Raw genomic sequence first — 21075 nt, forward strand, 5'->3', positions numbered from 1 at the left:
TAAGTAAAATCAGAATAATATCTGGAGTTATTATATCTGGTTAGTTAACATATAAAAATATTTCTTGATTACTCATTTTGTCATTTTATTTTATCATTCTTTTATAATTATTATTACACACACTCTACCACTGGGGAGGGAAAAGCTAGGCTCTGGCTGGAAGGAACTGAATCTGGGCTCAAGGATGCTAAAAATGTCACTAGTTGCATATAGATAGTAGAATGAACCTATGAGATAAGTGGAAACTGAAAGGGGAGGTGAAGGATACTGCAGAGACTTTGTAAGTATGAGCAGAGGAGATGAGGACAAAACATGGATCTGGCTGCTTCTAGCAGAGCCGAGTGCAGGAGATGAGGTTGGTGGTTCTGGCATTCTTGGAACTGGTACGTGAAGGCTGAAGTTGGATGTGTTAGTTGATTAAAGGTTAGGTTCTGTTGGTGGGGATTTCTCTGGTGGTCTAGTGGCTAAGACTCAGAGCTCCCAATGCAGGGTGCAGGGGTTCGATCCCTGCTCAGGGAACTAGATCCCACACGCTGCAACTAAGAGTTCGCATGCTGTAACTAGGAGTTTGCATGCTGCAACTAAGACACCTCAGTCAAATAAATAAATAAATAAAATTAAAATTAGGTGGATGCTAGGGGCATAGACTCTCCCTTCTGACAACTCCATTGAGGGAATGAGGTGGAATACCCATGGGGACCAGAGGTGTGCTTCTATATATCAACACTTGTGGGGATATGCCTTGGTGATAAGGAAGTCATAGAAGGTAACTTGAACTGTTCCCATTTACTAGTTTCAGTTTTATCCTTTAACATGCTTGTGGTGACTCTCCTACTGAAAAATATGGTCACTGTGACCTTGTAAATGAGAACTGAAGGAGATGAGGATGAAATACAGAGCCAGTTGCTTCTAGCAGAGCCAGGCGTAGAAGATGAGTGAATTGCAACTGTTTGTGGAGTCAGAGGTGGGCTGGTTCCAATCTCAGAAAGTGTAATCCCACCAGGGGTCAAATGATAGAGTGCATCAGAAAATGTGCCAACTGGGAATTCCCTGGTGGTCCAGGGGTTAGGTCTCTTTCACTGCCAGGGGTGCAGGCGGGATCCTTGGTTGGGGAACTAAGATCCTACAAGCCAGACTCATGGCAAAAAAAGGAAAGAAAGAAAAAGGTGGTACATATATACAATGGAATATTACTCAGTCATTAAAAAGAATTAAATAATGCCATTTGAAATAGCATATGACATCCCTTATATGTAGAATATAAAAAGAAATGATTCAAATGAACTTACAGAACAGAAAGAGACTCACAGACTTAGAAAATGAACTTATGGTTGCCAGGGGAAGGGATAGTTAGGGACACTGGGAAGGTCATGTACACCCTGCAATATTTAAAATGGATAACCAACAAAGAGCTATTGTACAGCATATGGAACTCTGCTCAATGTTAAGTGGCAGCCTGGATGGGAGGGGAGTTTGGGGGAGAATGGACGCATGTATATGTGTGGCTGGGTCCCTTTGCCGTTCACCTGAAACTATCACAACATTGTTAATCCAGCTATATCCCAACACAAAATGTTTTTGGTGTTAAAAAAAATAAAAACTAAAAAATAAGTTGACAAAATGGGTAACTAACAAGGACCTACTGTACAGCACGGGGAACTCTGCTCAGTGTTACACGGCAGCCTGGAGGGGAGGGTAGTTTAGGAGAGAAGGGACACATGTATATGTATGGCTGAGCCCCGTCACTGTTCCCCTGAGCTATCACAGCATTTTAGTTGGCTATATACCAACACAAAATGGGCTTCCCTGGTAACTCAGCTGGTAAAGAATCCGCCTGCAATGCAGGAGGCCCTGGTTTGATTCCTGGGTCAGGAAGATCCTCTGGAAAAGGGATAGGCTACTCACTCCAGTATTCTTGGGTTTCCTTGGTGGCTCAGCTGGTAAAGAATCCGCCTGCAATGCGGGAGACCTGGATTCGATCCCTGGGTTGGGAACATCCCCTGGAGAAAGGAACGGCTACCTCTCCAGGATTCTGGTATGGAGAATTCCATGGACTATTCCATGGGGTCACAAAGGGTTGGACGTGACTGAGTGACTTTCACTTTCAATACAAAATAAAAAGTTCAAAAAATAAATAAAATTTAAAAAAAAGAAAATGTGCCAACTAATTGGCTTGAGGGCTGGAGCTGGAAGCATCCACTGACTGAAATGGAGACATTGAGTTTAGGACATTGTTCTTGGCCAAGAAAAATGCAAATGTCTCACAGGGAGATGCGGTTCCAATGGGCAAGTGGCTTGTTTCCATCTTTCTTTCACACTCAGAGCCCCTTGTGGATTTTACGTTGGTGGGAGCTAGAGAATGAACAGTGAGTGGGCCACTTGTGTCTCTGCTGTGAGTGTGGCTATGGGTGCTTCTCTAAGAGAAGTCCTTTCCATGGAGGTCGTCGTTGGAGAATTAAGTCTAGGGACCACCACAGAAGCAAGGAGAGAAAAGGCAGAGGCTGAAATAGTGGTTGGTGCGAAACATCATCTTGAAAGTTTTGAAATGAAATTGTTAGTCGCTCAGTCATGTCTGACTCTGAGACACCATGGACTGTAGTCTATTAGGCTCCTCTGTCCGTGGAATTCTCCAAGCAAGAATACTGGACTGGGTTGCTATGCCCTCCTCCAGGGGACCGTCCCAACTCAGGGATTCAATCTGGGTCTTCCGCATTGCAGACGGAGTCTTTACCATCTGAGTCAGCAGGGAAGCCCAAACGTTATCCTGTCTGAAGTTCAAAACTTGGTCTCTGGGGCTTCCCTGGCGGCCTAGTGATTAAGAATCCTCCTGACAATGCAGGCAACACAGGTTTGATTTCTGGTCCAGGAAGATCCCACGTGCCTTGGAGCAACTAAACCCCTGCAACACAAATATTGAGCCTGAGATCCAGAGCCCAGGAACTGCAAACGCACACATACTAGAGTCTGTGCTCCGCAAAGAGAGAAGCCACAGCAACGAGAAGCCCAAGCACTGCTATTAAAGAGTAGTGTCTGCTCCCCACAACTAGAGAAGTGCCCTTGCAGCAACAAAGACCCAGCACAGTCAGAAATAAATAAATAAATTATTAAATAAAAAAATTAAACTGGTCGCTGGCCAGATCCTTTAGACATACAGTGAAATAAATAAAAGTGCCATTGTTGGATATGACGGCTGCAGAAGCAAATCAGAAGTCCTAGATGGGCGAGAAGGGCTGTCCTGGTGGAGTGTGTAACTGAGGCACTGCTTGTGTCTCTGAGCTAACTCCCTAGGTGGGATGAAGAAAACTGAGTTGAATGTATGCTGTGTGTTTTCATGGTGAGGAAGCGGTGGGTAGGGGGCAGAGGTGATGATCTAGGTGGTGATTAAACTGCAAGTAGGGGTCTCAGGTTGAGATATGGATAGATTCAAAATTTCCCTTGCTTTCCTCTCCAGTAGGTGGGGCTTCCCAGCTGGCTCAGTGGTAAAGAATTCGCCTGCCAATGCAGGAGACACAGGTTCGATCCCTGGGTCAGAAAGATCATCTAAGGAAGGAACTGGCAACCCATTCCAGTATTCTTGCCTGGAGAAGGCCATGGACAGAGGAGCCTGGTGGGTACAGTCCATGGGATCACAAAAGAGTCGGACACGACTTAGCGACTCAACAGTGTTAACAATAAATATGTGGCTGTTGGTCTTGCTGAGGAGGAAGGGGTGAAGAGAGAAAAATGGATTTCTTTTGAGAAATATTGACAAGGTTGAGGGGACGAGGATCAGCTGACCCCTCTGGAGCCAAGGGGGTGTGTGTGTGGGGAGGGTGGGTGAACCCGTGATATCAAGAGAGATGCCAAGCCTGAGGACACGTTTGTCCCTTTGCCTGATAGAGATGAGAGAAGCAGAGTGGAAGTCATACCTCTGACTCTTCCAGTACCTGTTTCTGCATTACTGAGCGTCCTGGAGGGAGGGAAGGCCGAGCTGGCCTCTTTCTTCGCTGTGGTCTCAGGGGTCTCTGTGTGCACAGAGGAGGTGAACTTAAGACCTGAGGATGTGCCGAGCCCTGATGCTGTATCATCGGGAATTGAAGTGGACATCAACAGAGGAGGGCTGGTGCTTTTCATGATATCTCCTGCAGGGCTGGTTTCAGGAGAGGAAAAATGGTGTCTGGAGGTTGGTGGAGTCAGATCCCGGCTGCTTGGCTCCCCAGAATCAGGACTCCCTGTAGATAAGACTTCTGGAATTGCAGAAGAAACCTTGCTAGATGTGGGGGTTGTCCCTGCTGGAGCACTTGAGCCAGGAGCCCCTGTGATCACTGCTGTAGCCATGGACACTGGGGCACTGCTGATGGCTGGGGTCAAATGTGTAGTTGTTTCAGAGGAAGTTGTGTCTCTGCTAGTTAGGTAGGTTGTATCCTGGCTGGTCCTTGTGTCGCTGTCCCCTGTCTGAGCGATCTCAGTGGGAGACGTAAACTCCTCGGTGGTTTGTCCCACTGGGGCTTCTAGGGTGGGTGTGTCTGAAGCTGTTTCTCCAGGTGATGCTGTTTCAGTGAAGCTTGTACTTGGCTCAGTGGACTCAGAATCCACCCAGGTATCATAGGAGGTGCTGATACGGCCTGTCTCATTGGTCAGTGTCTCCTCTCCAGAACTTGTCTCTGTCTCCCAAGTGGGCTGGGGTTCAGTTGAGGGTTCACTTGTACCTGCACTGGTCCATGATGCTTCTCTTGGGGTGCTGGAATCAAGTGTCCTGGAGGTGTCTGAGCTCTCAGGGGCAGTTGTGCTGGGGCTGTGTCTTTCAGAAGTGGTGTGTGGTGTTCTGAGCTCCCATCCTGGATGGGATTTTGAGACCTGAATTGAGCTTGTCCCCCTGCCGTCCGCAGAACTGGAGCCTGGGGAGGGGGCAGAGGTGGTGACCAAATTATTCTCCCTTCCAGGAGCAGAGGTCACAGATGGAGCCACAGGTGCTGTCAAAGTTTCTCTGGTATGTTTCTCAGTCATAGATGGATGAGTGCTGGTCTCCTCTGAGACGGAGGTGGTGGGAGGGGATGTGGTTTTCACTCCCAGAACCTGGGTGATGCTGAGGGTGGCCAGACCAGCTGAAACTTCCGAAACCAAGGTGCTGGCTGTTGTGATGCTAGGTGAGTCTGTGGCATCAGGGGACGTACTGAGCATGAGGACAGTCCTTGCTGTCCCTTCCCCTGATGGAGATGGGTGGCCCAGAAGAAAAGTGGTACCTCTGACTCTTTTGGCACTAGTTTCTGCATCAGTTAGTGTTTGGAAAATAGGGAAAGCCGAACTGGGCTCTGTCTTTGCCGTGGTTTCTGTGTGCATGGAAGAGGTGACCATGTGGTCTGAAGCTGTGCTGATCCGTGATGTATCACCAGGACCTGAGGTGGACAACAGCAGAGGAGGGCTGGTGGGTATCATGCTGTCTCCTACAGGGGTGCCATTGGGAGAGGAGAAGTGATGTCCAGGGTTGGATGGAGTCAGAACCTGGCTGGTTCCCTCCCTAGAATCTGGCTTCCCTGTAGACAACATCTCAGGTATTTTGGAAAAAACCTTGCTTGATGTGGGGGTTGTCCCTGCTGGAGCACTTGAGCCAGGAGCCCCTGTGATCACTGCTGTGGCCATGGACACTGGGGCACTGCTGATGGCCGGGGTCAAATGTGTAGTTGTTTCAGAGGAAGCTGTGTCTCTCTTAGTTAGGTAGGTTGTATCCTGGCTGGTCCTTGTATCGCTGTCACCTGTCTGTGAGATCTCAATGAAAGACGTAAACTCCTTAGCGGTTTGTCTGGTTGTGGCTTCTGGGATGGGAGTGTCTGAAGATGTTTCTCTGGGTGATGCTGTTTCAGTGGAGCTTGACCTTGGGGTGGTGGAGCCAACAACCTCCCAGGTACCAGAGGAAATGGTGACAGGACCAGTTTCACTGGTCACTGTCTTTATTCCAGGGCTTGTCTCTGTCCACCTGGTGAGCTGGGATCCAGGTAAGTGTTGACCTGTACCTGCACTGCTCCATGATGCTTCTGCTGAGGTGCTGGAAACAGGAGTCCTGGAGAAGTCAGAGCTCTCAGGGGGAGCTGTGCTGGGGATATGCCTTTCAGAAATGGTGTGGGGGCTTCTGAGCATCCTCCCTGGGTGTGATGGAGAGACCTGAGCTGTACTTGTCTCTCTGCTGTTAGTGGTGCTCAAATTTGGGGAAGGGACAGAGGTGGTCATCCAATTACTCTCCCTTCCAGGAACAGACACCTCAGGTGGAGCTGTAGATCCACTGAAGGTTTCCTTGGTCTCATTTCCAGTTAATGATGGATGGATATTGGTCTCCTCTGAGATGGAGGTGGTGGAAGGGGATGTGGTTTTCACTCTTGGAACCTGGGTGATGCTGGGGGTGCCTGGTCCAGATGACCCTTCCCAAGCCAAGGTGCTGACTGTGGAGATGCTGGGTGAGTCTGTGGCATCAGGGGATGTGCTAAGTGTGAAGACACTCCTTGTTGTCCCTTCTCCTGAGGGAGATGGGTGGCCCAGAGGGGAAGTCGTACCTCTGATTCTTTCAGCACTGGTTTCTATACGACTTGATGTTTTGGAAAGAGGAAAAGCTGGGTTTGGCTCTGTCCTTCCTGTGCTCCCAGGGGTCTCTGTGTCCTTGGAGGAGGCAACCATGTGGTCTGAAGATGGACTGGACCGTGATCCTGTAGGATCAGTAATGGAAGTGGACAAGAACAGAGGAATGCTGGTGGGGGTCATGAGGTCTCCTGGTGGGCTGGTGTCGGGAGAGGAGAAGTGATGCTCAGCATTGGATACAGTCAGAACCCCTCTGGTTCCCTCCTTAGAATCTGGCTTCCCAGGCATTTTGGAAGAAGTCTTGCTTGATATTGGGGTTGTCCCTCCTGGAGCACTTGAGCCAGGATCCAGCATGGTCACTGCTGTCAACATGGACACAGGGGCAGAACCGAAGGCTGGAGTCAAATCTGTAGCTGTTTCCGATGGAGCTGTGGCTCCTGTAGGTAGGGATGTCGTATCCTGACTGATACTTGTGTCACGGTCTCCTGTCCGTGTGATCTCAGTGGAAGGTGTAATCTCCTCAGAGGTTGGGTCAGCTGTGGCTTCTAGGGTGGGTATGTCTGAAGATGTTTCTCCAGGTGATGCTGTTTCAGGGAAGCTTATGCTTGGCTCGGTGGACTCAGAAACCACCCAGTTATTAAGGGAGGTGTGGATAGTGTCTGTCTCAATAGTCAGTGTTTGCTCTGTAGGACTTGTCTCTGTCCCCCAGGTGGACTGCAGTTCACTTGTACCTGCACCGTTCCACATTTCTTCTGATGGGGTGCTGGAATCTAGTGTCCTGGAGACGTCAGAGCTCCCGGGTGCATTTGTGCTGGGGCTGTTTCCTTCAGCAGTGGTGTCAGGGCTTCTGAGCTCCCCTGCTGTGTGTGATGGAAAGACCTGAGTAGAACTTTCTTGCTGGCTGTCAACAGTGCTCAAATCTGAGGTGTTAGAGGTGGTACCCCAACTGTTTCTTCTTTCAGTCACAGAGGTCTCAGGTGGGGCTATAGAGGCACTCAAATTTCCCTTGGTCTCATTTTCAGCCATTGTTGGATGGTTGATGGTGTTCTCTGGGACAAAGATGGTAGAAGGAGACAAGGTTGTCACACCGGAAACACTGGTAAGGTTGATGTTCTCAGGACTTCTTTGTTCTCCAGAAGTTAAAGTACTGGTTTTGCTGATGCTGGTTGAATCTGTGGTTCCCGTGGGTCTGGAATTCTCCAGTGTGATGTGGGTTTTGTTGCCTGGTCTTGTCAAGGGCTGGGTAGACGTCGTTGATGCAGTGGGGCCTGTGGGTTCAATTAGGGATGGGTCATCGTTATCTCTTGGTGTTCAAGTTTAAGACTAGTCCTCTGGAACTTCCCTGGTATCTCAGTGGTAAAGAATCCGCCTGCCAATGCAGGGGACATGGGTTTGATCCTCGGTTCTGGGAAGATCCCACATGCCGAGGGGCAACTAAGCCTGTGTGCTACAACTACTGAGCCTGTGTTCTAGAACCCATGTTCCACAGTGAGAAGCCTGAGCACAGCAAAGAAGAGTAGCCCCACTTTCTGCAACTAGAGAAAGCCCTCGGACAGCAACAAAGATTCAGTGCGGCCAAAAATAAATAAATAATATTTTAAAAGAAAAAAAAAATAGTTCTCTGAGTGGAGTTGGCTGCTACAGACCTATTTTGCTTTGCATGTGTGTTCAGTCATATGAGACTCTTTGTGACTCCATGGTCTGTGGCCCTCCAGGTTCCTATATTCATGGGGTCTTCCAGGCAAGAATACTGGAATGAGTTGTCATTTTCTCCTCTAAGGAATCTTCCCGACCCAGGGATGGAACCCAGGTCTCCCACACTGCAGGTGGATTCTTTACCACGGTGCCATCTGGGAAGCCTACTGCTGAGCTCCTGAAGTTTTATTTTGTGGTGTGAGATGTAGGTAGAATCTTTGGGCTCTGCTGGGCAAAGCTGGGTCTGTATGAACTGTTATATCGTGGAGGTTGGAGGAAACATGGGCAACTCTTCTGATCAAGAATACGTAAGTTTGGGTGGAATGAACTGGGAGGTTGAGATTGACATATATACACTTCTGTGTATAAAACAGATGACTAATGAGAACCTACATATAGGCCAGGGAACCCTCCTCAGTGCTCTGTGGTGACCTAAATGGGAAAGAAATCCAAAAAAGAGGGGCTACTGACATGATTTGTAGCCTCCGATCTGTTTTGGACTATCTTTGGTTTGTGTGCTGTTATGTGAAACATACCTGATAATATGGCTAGATCTGGGCTTCCCCGTTGGTGCAGTGGTAAAGAACCCACCTACTAATGCAGGAAACACGGGTTTGATTCCTGGGTCAGAAAGAGTCCCCCGGAGGAGGAAATGGCAACCCACTCCAGTATTCTTGGCCTGGGAGAATCCCCATGGACAGAGGAGCCTGGTGGGCTACACAGTTCATGGGGATCTTGAAAAGGTCGGACATGACTGAGTGACTAAACAACAAATATATGTATATATATGCATAGCTGATTCACTTTACTGTAGAGAAGAAATTAACAAATTGTAATGCAGCTATACTGCAATAAAAATTTTTAAAAGAAAAGTAAATTTGGGCAGGAGAAACAGGAGGGTATTGCAAACACAGAAATTTCTTGAAGATGAAAAGCTAACCATTTCTCAGTTCCCTTTCTGAAATCTTTCAATGGATCCTCACTGCCTACAGGATAGAGTTCCTTAGTGTGTCATGCTCCTTAATGATCCATCCTCTTGTGTCTCTTAACATGGTGCTTCTCAACTCGGTGTGATTGTTCTTCCAGAGAACAGGTATTATCTACGCACTTTTAGCTGTCACAGCTAGTGATCTACTTCCATCTAGCTGTCAGAAGCTAGGGATGCTTCTAACAACTGTAATGCATAGCCCCCACTGCAAAGAATTACTTGACCTCAATCTCAACAATGGGGTCCCTGGTGGCTTAGAGTAAAGAATCTGCCTGCCAATGCAGGAGATGCAGCAGACACGGATTCAATCCCTGGATCATCAAGATACTCGGGACAAGGGCATGGCGATCCACTCCAGTATTTGTGCCTGGAAAATCCCATGGATAGAGGAGCCTGGTGGGTTATAGTCCATGGGGTCACAAAGAATTGGACACAACTGACTGACTAAACAACATCAATAGCCCTGAGGGTGAGGCTCTCTATTCTGTCCTTATATCCCACAAAATCTGTCCTCCCATCTTCTTTAAACCACAGTTCCCCAGCCCAACAGCATAATCCTTCACTCATCTTTCCAATGATCACCATGCCTTTTACACAAATGAACACCTATTCATTATTTAAGATTCAGCTTCTGTTATTGTATTCACTCTTCTCTCTTTACTGAATTGTCTTTTTTCTTTCTTTTTTTTATTGGTGTCACCTGCAGCTTGGAAGTGTGGAGTCTTAACCACTATTATTATTGCTGTGTCTTGACTCTTTTGCAACCCTATGGACTGTAGCCCATGAGGCTCCTCTGTCCATGGGATTTCCCAGACAAGAGTACTATTACTGATTTAACTTTTATGCAGAGTACATCATGTGAAATGCTGGGCTGGATGACTCATGAAGTAGAATCAAGATTCCTGGGAGAAATATCAACAACCTCAGATATGTAGATGATACCACTCTAATGGAAGAAAACTAAGAGGAACTAAAGAGCCTCTTGATGAGGGTGAAAGAGGAGAATGAAAAATCTGGCTTAAAACTCAACATTCAAAAAACTAAGATCATGGCATCTGGACCCATCACTTCATGGCAAATAGATGAGGAAAAAATGGGAAATGACAGACTTTATTTTCTTGGGCTCCAAAATCACTGCGGATGGTGACTGCAGCCAAGAAATTAAAATATTCTTGTTTCTTGGAAGAAAAGCTATGACAAACCTAGATAGCATATTAAAAAGCAGAGACATCACTTTGCTAACAGAGGTCCATATAGTCAAAGCTATGGCTTTTCCAATAGTCATGTATGGGTGTAAGAGTTGGACCATAAATAAGGCTGTGTCGGATCATAAAGAAATGATGCTTTTGAACTGTGGTGCTGGAGAAGAGTCTTGAGAGTTCCTTAAACAGCAAGGAGATCAAACCAGTCAATCCTAGAGGAAAACCAGCCCTGAATATTCATTGAAAGGACTGATGCTGAAGCTGAAGCTCCAATACTTTGGCCACCTGATGGGAAGAGTGGACTCTTTGGAAAAGACCTTGATGCTGGGAAAGATAGAGGGCAAGAGGAGAAGGGGGCAACAGAGGATGAGATGTTTGGATGGTATCACCGACTCAACAGACATGAGTTTGAGTAAACTCGGGGAGATGGTGACGGACAGGGAAGCCTGGCGTGCTTCCCAGTTCACATGTTTGCAAAGAGTTGGACACGACTTTGTGACTGAACAACAAATAACTGATTCACTTTGTTGCACACCTGAAACTAACACAGCCTTGTACTGGGTTGGCCAAAAAATTCATCTGTTTTTTCTGTAACATCTCATGGAAAAATCTTTACAAACTTTTAGGACAATCCAATAAATCAACTATGTGTATGCTTAGTCACTCAGTTGTATCTGACTCTTTTTGACCCCATGGACTGAAGCCTGCCAGGTCCCTCTGTCCATGGGCGTTTCCCGCAAGAATACTTGAGTGGGTTGCCATGCATCAACTATACTCCAAAAAAAAATTTTTTTTTAAAGAAACAGTTCTTCGTCTCTGAAGCATCCTCCAAAGTTCATGTCCCAGATGAGCCACACTTTCAGAGACACAACTGTGAAGAAAACAGGGACTCAAAAAAATAGGTTGAACATTGTCCCCAAGGATGTCCCCAAAGCAGGACTCATGACAGGACTGGGGACCGAACCCTGGCTGAAGAAGAGATATCTGTGGGTACCACTTGATACAAGCCCAGAGGTTTCTTCAGAAGGCCCTGCGATGATAGAGAAAGGGTGCCGAGGGAGAGGAGGCAGGCTGAAGGCTTCTGTAAAAGCCTGGGGAGAGTTCAGTACTGAGCTCGTCCTGGGGCTCTCAGAGGAGCCGCAACTGTCGGAAAAGATGCTCTGCTTGTCTTCCTGTTAGTGCTGCAGCACCTGAGCTCGGGTTCTGCTTTGGACAGGGCAGATGAACTAGCATCCCCTTAGGCTATCAGGGCAGCTGTCATGACTGGGGAATGAGGCTGTAGACCAGTAAGTCTCATCAAGTGAGATTTTTTTGCCTTTATTATTCATGCAGCAAATATTTCCTGCATACCTACTATTTCCAGGTAGTATGACAGGCTGCATTTGGAAATGTCTGGAGGCACTTTGGGGATTCCCAGGTGGCTTCCCAGAGTGACTCAGTGGTACAGAATCTGCCTGCCAGAACAGGAGACGCAGGAGACTTGGCTTCCATCTCTGGGTCGGGAAGATCCCTGGGAGAAAGTAATGGCAACCCACTCCAGTATTCTTGCCTGGGAAATCCAACGGGTAGAGGAGCCTGGTGGGCTACAGTCCATGGGGTCGCCAAGTATCAGACATGACTGAGCACGTACTCATGGAGACATTTTTGGTTGTCATGACTTGAGGGTCGGTTGCTGTTGGTATCTTGTCGGTACAGACCAGGGATGCTGCTTAATACCTTCCAATGACAGGAAAGTGCTCCCAGAACAAAGAATGATCCAGACCCAGATATACTGACCTCTGTGCCCAATTGAGAGACTGTTCTAGTGCACTTGGTCCAAGTTCATAGCTGTTCCACAGAAAAAGCAGATAGGAACCCAATTTAGTGGGTTGTCAACAGTACCAAAAATGTAAGAGGATAACAGAATAAAGCATCAGTGGGTGCAGCAGGGGTAAATGATTTTACAAAAGTATTTTTAGATACACACACACCTAAGCACATAGCTGGTCACGGTGTACAATGTATTTCTTTTTTATTCCCTCATAGCTCAGTTGGTAAAGAATCTGCCTGCAATGCAGGAGTTAAAGTGAGTCACTCAGTCATGTCCGACTCTTCGCGATCCTGTGGAATATACAGTCCATGGAATTCTCCAGGCCAGAATACTGGAGAGGGTAGCCTTTCCCTTCTCCAGGGGATCTTCCCAACCCAGGGATCAAACCCAGGTCTCCCACATTGCAGGCGGATTCTTTACCAGCCGAGCCACAAGGGAAGCAGTATAGGAGACCCCAGTTTGGTTCCTGAGTTGGGAAGATCCGTTGGAGAAGGGATTAGGCTACCCACTCCAGTATTCTTGGGCTTCTGGAATGGGAAGCCCAACTACTGGAGTGGGTTGCCATGCCCTCCTCCAGAAGACCTTCCTGACCCAGGGATCAAACCCAGGTCTCATGTCTTCTGCATGACAGGCAGATTCTAGTGCCACCTGGGAAGCCCTAGTGTATATATGTCAGTTCTAATGTCTCAATTCATCCCCTCTTCCATTCCCCCCACAATGTCCATATGTCTGATCTCTATGTCTGCTTCTCTATTCCTGCCCTGCAAATAGATTCCTCACTTTTTTTTTTAAGATTCCACATATATGTATTAATAAACAATATTTGTTTTTCTCTCTCTGGCAGCTGACTCTGTCCTGCAGACTCTAGGCCCACCCACATCTCTACAGATGTATTTCTTATTATGGATCCCAGTCAAAAAGCCTGCCCAATGTTCCTGCAGCAGCTCATCCTCTGCTATCTAGCTCCACCTGGCTTCCTTCCCCATCTCATATCTTCTCTCACACTGTCTCTCACACTGGAAGGGAGCTGGTGTCAGCATCACTGGGCATTTACAGAGCCAGGCTGCCTGAAGCAATGGCTCAGCTCTCCCATGGACTAGTGGCATGACCTTGGGCAAGTCACATAAACTAATAGTGCCTCCATTTCAATTTCCTTATCTGCAATGTGGAAGTGATAAGGGTATGTACATCATCAGGCCACTAAGAGGATTAAATGAATTAATCTATGTAAAGGGCTTAAAATAGTGTCTGGGACTTCCCTGGTGGTCCAGTGGTTAAGAGTCTGCCTGCCAATGCCAGAGACACAGGTTCGATCCCTGGTCGGGGAAGATTCCATATGTTTTTGGGCAACTAAACCCGTGTGCCAGACTACTGAGCCCACACATCCTAGAGCCTGTGCTCCACAACAAGAGAAGCCACTGCAATGAGAAGCCCATGCACCACAACTAGAGAGTAGCCCCCACTTGCCGCAGCTAGAGAAAGCCTGTGCCCAGCTTTAAATAAATACATTTATTAAATAAATAAAAAAATCCCATTGTCTGGCATATATTGCTTTTGATTGTTGTATGAGTATAATTTGTCAAAATTCACCAAAGACAGTGGACTGGATGTGAATTAAAATTTAAAAATGTAAAATAAAATAGAATCATAAAAATAATGGGAAAATATTATTACTACCATGACTCATTTTAGCACAGCACTTATCAGAATGTTGTTATTATTATTGTTAGGAGGAGGATGTAAATGGGATCAGAGTACTGTTAGGGAGTGGGTCAGAACCAGAGAGGTGGGAATCGGAATAAGAATCAATGATGGGGAGCATCCTTGGTTGTCTAGTGATTAGGAATCCGCCTGCCAATGCAGGGGACACAGGCAAGGAAGTTCCCACATGCCTCAGAGCAACTAAGCCTGTGTATCACAACTACTGAAGCCCGCACATCTAGAGCCTATACTCTGCAACAAGAGAAGACACCGCAATGAGAAGCCTGAGCACCCTAACTAGAGAAAGTCCTTGAGAAGCAACAAAGACCCAGTGCAGCAAAAAATAAACAAATACAATTAAAAAAAAGAATCAGTGATGGGGAGCAGGGGTCAGATTCACTATATCTTGTTGCTTAGTTGCTAAATCATGTCCAACTCTGGGACCCCATGGACTGCAGCACTCCAGGCTTCCCTGTCCTTCACCATCTCCTGGAGCTTGCTCAATAAATTGTCATTGAACAAATGAATGAATGAATCATTGTGTAATAGTGTTGAGTAAAGAGGTGAGGACCTCCCCAATAGAGTGAAGACGCACAGGGGCCCTTAATGTGAGGGAAAGGGGGACCCCTCAGACTGAGGAGAATGAAGACCCGCCTCTCGTAGGGGGAGTGAGGACACCCCTAGAAACCAGACATGAAAGCAAAGGGTGAAAACTCCATCCAGGTGGGCTGGTGGGATGTAAAGTTGTTCTTTAGTCACTAAGTTGTGTCTGACTCTTTGTGACCCCATGGACTGTAGCCCACCAGGCTCCTCTGTCCATGGGATTTCTCAAGCAAGAATACTAGAGTGGGTTACCATGCCCTCCTCCAGGGGACCTTCCTGACCTGGGTATCAGACCCACATCTGTTGCATCTCCTGCACTGGCAGGTGGATTCTCTACCATTGCACCACCTGGGAAGCCAGGATATTGGCCCCTAGACAGCTGAGGTGCATATGAAAGGAACAATTTCATTGAATCCAGACTCTTGCATCTTCCTGTGCTTAGAAAGGCACTAAATTCCTTAACTTGGGCTATCTGGTTTTCCTTCTGTATTTCTATCTTTTTTTTTGTGGCTGTCCCTTGCAACATGTGGGCTCCTACTTCCCTGTCCAGGGATGGAACCCATACCCACTACACTAGGAGTGTGGGGTCTGAACCCCCAGACCACCAGAGACACTGGTTTTCTTTAATTAACAATCATCTTTTGATGTTCAGACTACCTGCTCTTTGTTGTTCCTCCCCTCGCTTCTCAGGGTTACTTGAGATACTGCCTCCTGGGCTTGAAGTCCTAAAAGTTTCCACCAAATAAAACATAATTCTCAACTTTTAAACTTGAGTATTTTTTACATTGACAGAGGGGTGGTGAAGGGCAGTTGCAGTTTACCCTACGGGATGGGGGTACCCAAGGGCCAGGAAACAGCCAGGAGAGGAGAAACACACCTCAACCCTCAGTCTTTTCCAGGCAGGGGGTGAAGTACAGGGCTTACGAATCATCCAGAAATGGGGGTTCGAAACCCTTCCCTCACTTGTTAAAAAATTTTTTTTAACCTGATGCAAAGAGCCAACTCATTGGAAAGACCCTGATGCTGGAAAATATTGAGGGCAATAGGAGAAGGGAGTGACAGGGAACAGATGGTTAGACAGCATCATCGACTCTGTGGAAATGGAATTGAGCAAACTCTGGAAGACTGTGAAGAACAGGGAAGCCTGGTGTGCTGCAGTCCATGGGGTCACAAAGAGTTGGCCATGACTTAGTGACTGAACAACAACAAAATAGTTGCTTTATCATGCCATGCTAGTTACCACTCTACAGCAAAATGAATCAGCTGTGCATATACATATGTGTGCGTGCATGCTAAGTCGCTTCAGTTGTGCCTGACTCTCTGCAACCCCATGGACTGTAGCCCGCCAGGCTCCTCTGTCCAGGGGATTCTCCAGGCAGGAATACTGGAGTGGGTTGCCATTCCCTTCTCCAGGGGATCTTCCCTGACTCAGGGATCAAACCCAGGTCTCCTAGGTTTCCTGCATTGGCAGGCAGGTTCTCTACCACCAGCACCACCTGGGAAGCCCATACATATACATATATCCCCTCTTTTTTGGATTTCCTCCCCATTTAGGTTGCCACAGAGCACCGAGTGCTTGCTATGTGACTTTAAACAAAGGGCTCAATCTCTCTGAGCTTGTTTTCTCTTCCGTAAAATGGAGGCAATGTGCCCCTCCTCTCACCCATGCAAGCTCAATCCAGAGAACGCAGGTGAAAGCCCTGGCACACAGTAGGTCCACAATAGAAAATGATGATTACTGTGGGCCTCTGGGATCTTGTCAGGTTTCAGCCACACGGTCAAGGAGGGGAAATGTATAGGATGAAGATGTTGAAGAAGATTCACCGGATGGGGTCTAGTGTGGAGGGAGAGGTGAGAGGGGAATGGATCTCCACCAGCTCTGGAATTTTAAAAATTACCCTTTAGGGAGATAGAAACTCAGAGAGGTTAGGCATCAGGCCCAAGGACACATAGCCTGTCAGTGCCGGATTTACATTTCATTTCATCTCTGCCCAGGAACCGAAGGAGTCTTTTCCAGAATTAAAGTGAAGAGTCCTGAAAGGTGTCTGAATTGACCTGCCAGGGGAACCCCTCCCCAACAGATTTGCTGTTTACTGTGGAATTGATGGGTAATTGGGGAGGGATGTCAACCCTTAGTCCAGGCAACCAGCCCTCCTTGGGGTGGGAGCAAGAGCCCGCTGCATTCACAGGGCCCTCAGCATCTGACTCTGAGGGAGCCTCGGGGTCAAAAACAGTTAAACAGCTTCTGTTTGTGGTGACGTGCTTTGGGGACAGCTCAAGGGGACACGCCCCATCAGAGGTGGTGGAATTGTCCGGTACAAACCCGCCCACCATTCAGGCCATTGTGTGGGTGTCTTTCAATGGCGTCCAACCGCAAAGCTTTTCCGGGGCCCAGAGCTGCCCTGGGTGACTCAGGGCTGGGGGTTGGGGTGCCCTCTCCACCTGATCCAGAAGCTGTAGAGAGTGGGGCTTGAGTTGGGGAGGAACTAGGAGGTGGCCCACCCACCCTGGATGGCTTCCAGGCTGCCACTGTCTGGGGACTGAGCCCCTGAGAATGGGGGAAAAAGGATGTCCCCATCCTCACTCCCCTTCAGGCTCTAGAAGCTTCTGTTTTGCAGCCAAGCATTAAGGACAGTCCTTTCTCCTGGGAGGAGTAAATTAACAGATACTAAGCACCCGGCACAGTGCAGGAGATGTGGGTTTGATTCCTGGGTTGGGAAGAGCCCCTGAAGAAGGAAGTGGCAAACCACTCTGGTATTCTTGCCTGGTAAATCCCATGGACAGTGGGCCTGGTGGGTTACAGTCCATGGGGTCACAAAAGAAGCAGACGCGACTGAGTGATTAACAAACAACAACAGTGTAGATGGCCGTTTTCAGGTTATTTTGCACACCAGAGGGCTTCCCTGGCGGCTCAGACAATAAAGAATCTGCCTACAGTGCAGGGGACCTGGGTTCAATCCCTGGGTTGGGAAGATCCCCTGGAGAAGGGAATGGCTACCCACTCCAGTATCCTTGCCTGGAGAATTTGGACACCAGAGTGGTTTGGCTGGAGAGCCCTAATTTCCTGCCCAAGGGGTAAAACAGTGTAGGGGTCTAGAAGCCTTGCAGCCACACATGGAGAGTCTTGGACCTTCTTTTGGTAGAGAAGAAAGCCTGGTTCCTCCCCCCTCAACACCAAGCTGGAGTCCCACCTCTTCCTGAGGCCGGTGGTCTTTCTCTGGTTAGCCAGGCCCAAGCTGACCACCAAATGACTAACAGGCCTGTGAGGTCCCCCTTGGGGTCCAAGAACACACCTTCCTTAACCCTCACAAGCTGCCTTTCTGCTTCCACCTGTCCCCTTAGCATCCCCTGATTGTGCAGCCCAAATTCACTCACATCACATCAAAGGACGCAAATACACCTTGCAGCTTCCTGTCTCCTGGCCTTTGCCCCCTCAGTTCTCCCTGCCAGGAGTATCCTTTTCTTTCTTCCACTGATCTCGTCTTTAGAAATTCCAGCCAACCCAACACTGCCCTGCAGTTTTGGGGAAACTTCCCCCTCTCTGCACCGCTAAGGTGGCAAAGCTCTTGCTCAACTTTGTACCAAGAGAGACGGGGCATCCCTCTGTCTTGCCCACCAGCCTGGAGTTCCTGCAAACCTGGGGCTGTGACTTGCTCATTCCCTATCTCAGAGCTGAGCACAGGTGCTGAAATCAGAGGTGTCAATAAAACAACAAAAAAAACAAAAAAATTGGAACTTCCCTGGCTGCCCAGTGCTTAAGACTCCAGGTTCCCAATGCAGAGGGCATGGGTTCGATCCCTGATTGGGGAACTAAGATCCCCAAACACTACGTGGCTCTGTCAGAAAATATAAAATAAAATAAAACTCATCATAAAAAAAGAAACAAAAACCCAGATGGATAACCAATAAGGACCTACTGTACAGCACACGGAACTCTACTCTATATTCTGTGATAACCTGTATGAGAAAATCTAAAAAAGAAGGAACATATGTACATATATTACTGAATCAGTTTGCTTACATCTGACACTAACAAACATTGCAAATCCACTATCTGCTTAGGTGTTCAGTAGTGTCTGACTTCTTGGGACCCCGTGGACTGCAGCCAACCAGGCTCCTCTGTCCATGGGGATTCTCCAGGCAAGAATACTGGGGTGGGTTGCCCTGCCCTCCTCCAGGGGATCTTTCCAACCCAGGGACTGAACCCAGGCCTCCCGCACTGCAGGCAGATTCTTCACCATCTGAGCCAACAGGGAAGCCTGTAAATCAACTCTACTCCAATTAAAAAAAAAATGCCCTAGGAAATGAACATGTCAGTGAGCCAGTGAAAGGAGGAATACCTGGCCATCTCTGACCCTGCAATACTTAATTCCCACTGTAGCCAGTCTGTGACATCTCCTCCAGTCAGCGTGGAAAACCAGCCCCACCTGGCTGAGTGTGATGGAGGCCTTTGCCAAAAAAGCAGAAACCCTCTGCAGACTGCCCCCGAGGGGGCTCGGGAAGGCACCTGTCACATCTGTCCCTCTCTCCTCCAGGTATGTATCTGCCTCCTCCGCTGACCCCAACCCAGCCCGGCTTACCTGGCCAGCAGGTGAGGAAGAGGCTCACGGTCAGAGCCACCAGGTGCCCTCGCCGACGGCGCCCCGAGCGTGCAGGGTCTTCCCTGCCCATGCTCCTGCCCACCCTCCTGCCCACCAGCCTGGGCAGTGCTCCTCACACCCCGAACGAGCCCCAGTGACTGAACCCAGCCCAGCCCGGCCAGGCTCCTGAGAGGATGGTGAGGACACGCCTTGCTGAACTTCCCAAGAGGGGCAGGGCTTGCCCTAGGGGGAAGCAGTGGTTCTGTGGTTGGCAAAGGTCAGCTGGCTTTATTCAGCGCCCTCGTGATGACTAACGCCTGCAGATTGATACTGATATTGTGCAAGGCCCTGTGGGGCTCCTGGGCACAAGCTCGTTCCGTGTCCCACACCTCTATTTCTTTAATTATAGGAAACTAACCTTCATTCAGCTGCTAAGACCTTCCCTGAGTTCCAAGGGGGCAGATTCAAGCAGTTGTTAATTAGGGAAGGGATGGGATGTAAGACCAGGGAGGAACTAATAGTCAGGAGCAGCCTAGGGGCAAGGTCCTGATTCCCCATCAATGGATACACACAATATCTTTGAGCTCTTTTGCAGAAACTGAAATCCCCTCCAGGTGGGAGAAGCTAATGATTAATAATGGTATGCTGCCCACAAGCATGTAGACCCCAGACCTGTTGAATTTGAACGTTGATGATACTGACTCCTACTTACCTCACCACGGATCCCTCAGAAGAATATCCACAAGCTGATCATGCCCCCTTTGAACAATTACTATAAAACCTCTCCCTCCTGGTGGCTCAGTGATAAAGAATCCACCATCTTTATCTCCAGCCAATGCTGGAGATGCGGGCTCCATCTCTGGGTCATGGAGATTCCCTTGAGAAGGGCATGGCAACCCACTCCAGTATTCTTGCCTGGAGAATTCCATGGACAGAGGAGCCTGGTCCGGACAGTCCATAGGGTTGCAAAACGTCGGACACAACTGACTAACACACAGCACAATCTTCCCCAAGAGAGAACACGTGGTTTTTGAGAGCATGTGCCTGCTGTGTCCCCCTTTGCTTGGCAAAGCAATAAAAATCTGCTTTTCTACTTCCCCCTGAACTCGTCTCAGATATTTGATTCAACACTGGTGTACAGAGAAGCTGAGGTTTTGACATCAGTACCCTCTGTGAAGAGGGGCACATGGGCCCTCCACACACCAGGCAAAACCTGGCTCCTGAAAAGCCTGCTGCCAAACCAAGAGATGCCCTGAAGTGGCCATCTGGCTGGGCTTAAAGGCAAACAGAGGTCTGGGCATAGGTCTGTCCTAATCTTTCAAGCCCCCTGGGTTTTACCTGGCTGACAACTTCCTGCTCAGGAGCTGGCACTACCAGACTGAGCCAGGTGGACCTTCCCCGGGGGAGGCACGGCTGGCTCAAACGGTTTTGGAATGTGTGGGAGTGGACGGGAGATTGCATTCCCATGTGAGAACACTCTGGCTGCTGGGGGAGTGGAGGGCAGGACTTGGTGTACCCTTGGGGAGCCCTGCAGAACCGCCCTGTGCCACTCCTGGACCCCTCTAGGACCCACACGGCCAGCAAGGAGGCTGTAGCTAAGCCATTCAGCAGCCCCCAGGGGCAGAGAAGACAGGAGGGGCTGGCCTGGGATTATTCTGCCCTTTCCTTGAAAACCATGCGGGCTTGAAGGTTACTTATCACCGTAAGCCTGGACTGTTACAACAGCTGCCCCTAAAAACTGCCTCTCCCCCACTGTCCACCAAACACAGACTGTGCCGGGGGATCCTCCTTAGGTACGTGATCCTCCGTGGACTCCATGCTCCTACCTCATCCAGGGGCTCAGGACATCCCCATCCTCCCTCCTGGCCCACCCCTCAAGCCTCTCACAGCCAGACAGGTGGGTTTATCTTCTCATCCAGGGGATGACACAGAAAGGCACCTAGTGTGAAG

The 21075-nt window shown here is 48.5% G+C and overlaps 1 protein-coding gene across 1 annotated transcript; it reads right to left on the reverse strand.

The window, feature by feature from the left end:
• Nucleotides 1-2693: 2693 nt before the first annotated feature.
• On the reverse strand, nucleotides 2694-19216 carry LOC136156162 (mucin-16-like). The gene is made up of 3 exons (XM_065918656.1): nucleotides 19126-19216; nucleotides 3927-7814; nucleotides 2694-2734 (listed from the first exon to the last, which is right to left on the reverse strand). Exons 1-3 carry the CDS (start codon nucleotides 19214-19216, stop codon nucleotides 2694-2696), a joined length of 4020 nt encoding a protein of 1339 aa, XP_065774728.1.
• Between the last annotated feature and the right edge of the window lie 1859 nt (nucleotides 19217-21075).

The sequence above is a fragment of the Muntiacus reevesi genome, chromosome 1 (assembly GCF_963930625.1).
Source record: "Muntiacus reevesi chromosome 1, mMunRee1.1, whole genome shotgun sequence".
Taxonomy (NCBI): domain Eukaryota; kingdom Metazoa; phylum Chordata; class Mammalia; order Artiodactyla; family Cervidae; genus Muntiacus; species Muntiacus reevesi.

Bases quoted from the DNA above. Each gene is read 5' to 3' on its own strand.
- LOC136156162 (XM_065918656.1), bottom strand. From the start codon at position 19,216: ATGGGCAGGGAAGACCCTGCACGCTCGGGGCGCCGTCGGCGAGGGCAC. The intron at 7,815-19,125 runs GTAAGCCGGGCT...TTGAACCCACAG, and splicing joins CTTCCTCACCTGCTGGCCAG to GCCCCACTGCATCAACGACG. The intron at 2,735-3,926 runs GTACTGGAAGAG...CTGCTGACTCAG, and splicing joins GCTCAGTAATGCAGAAACAG to ATGGTAAAGACTCCGTCTGC.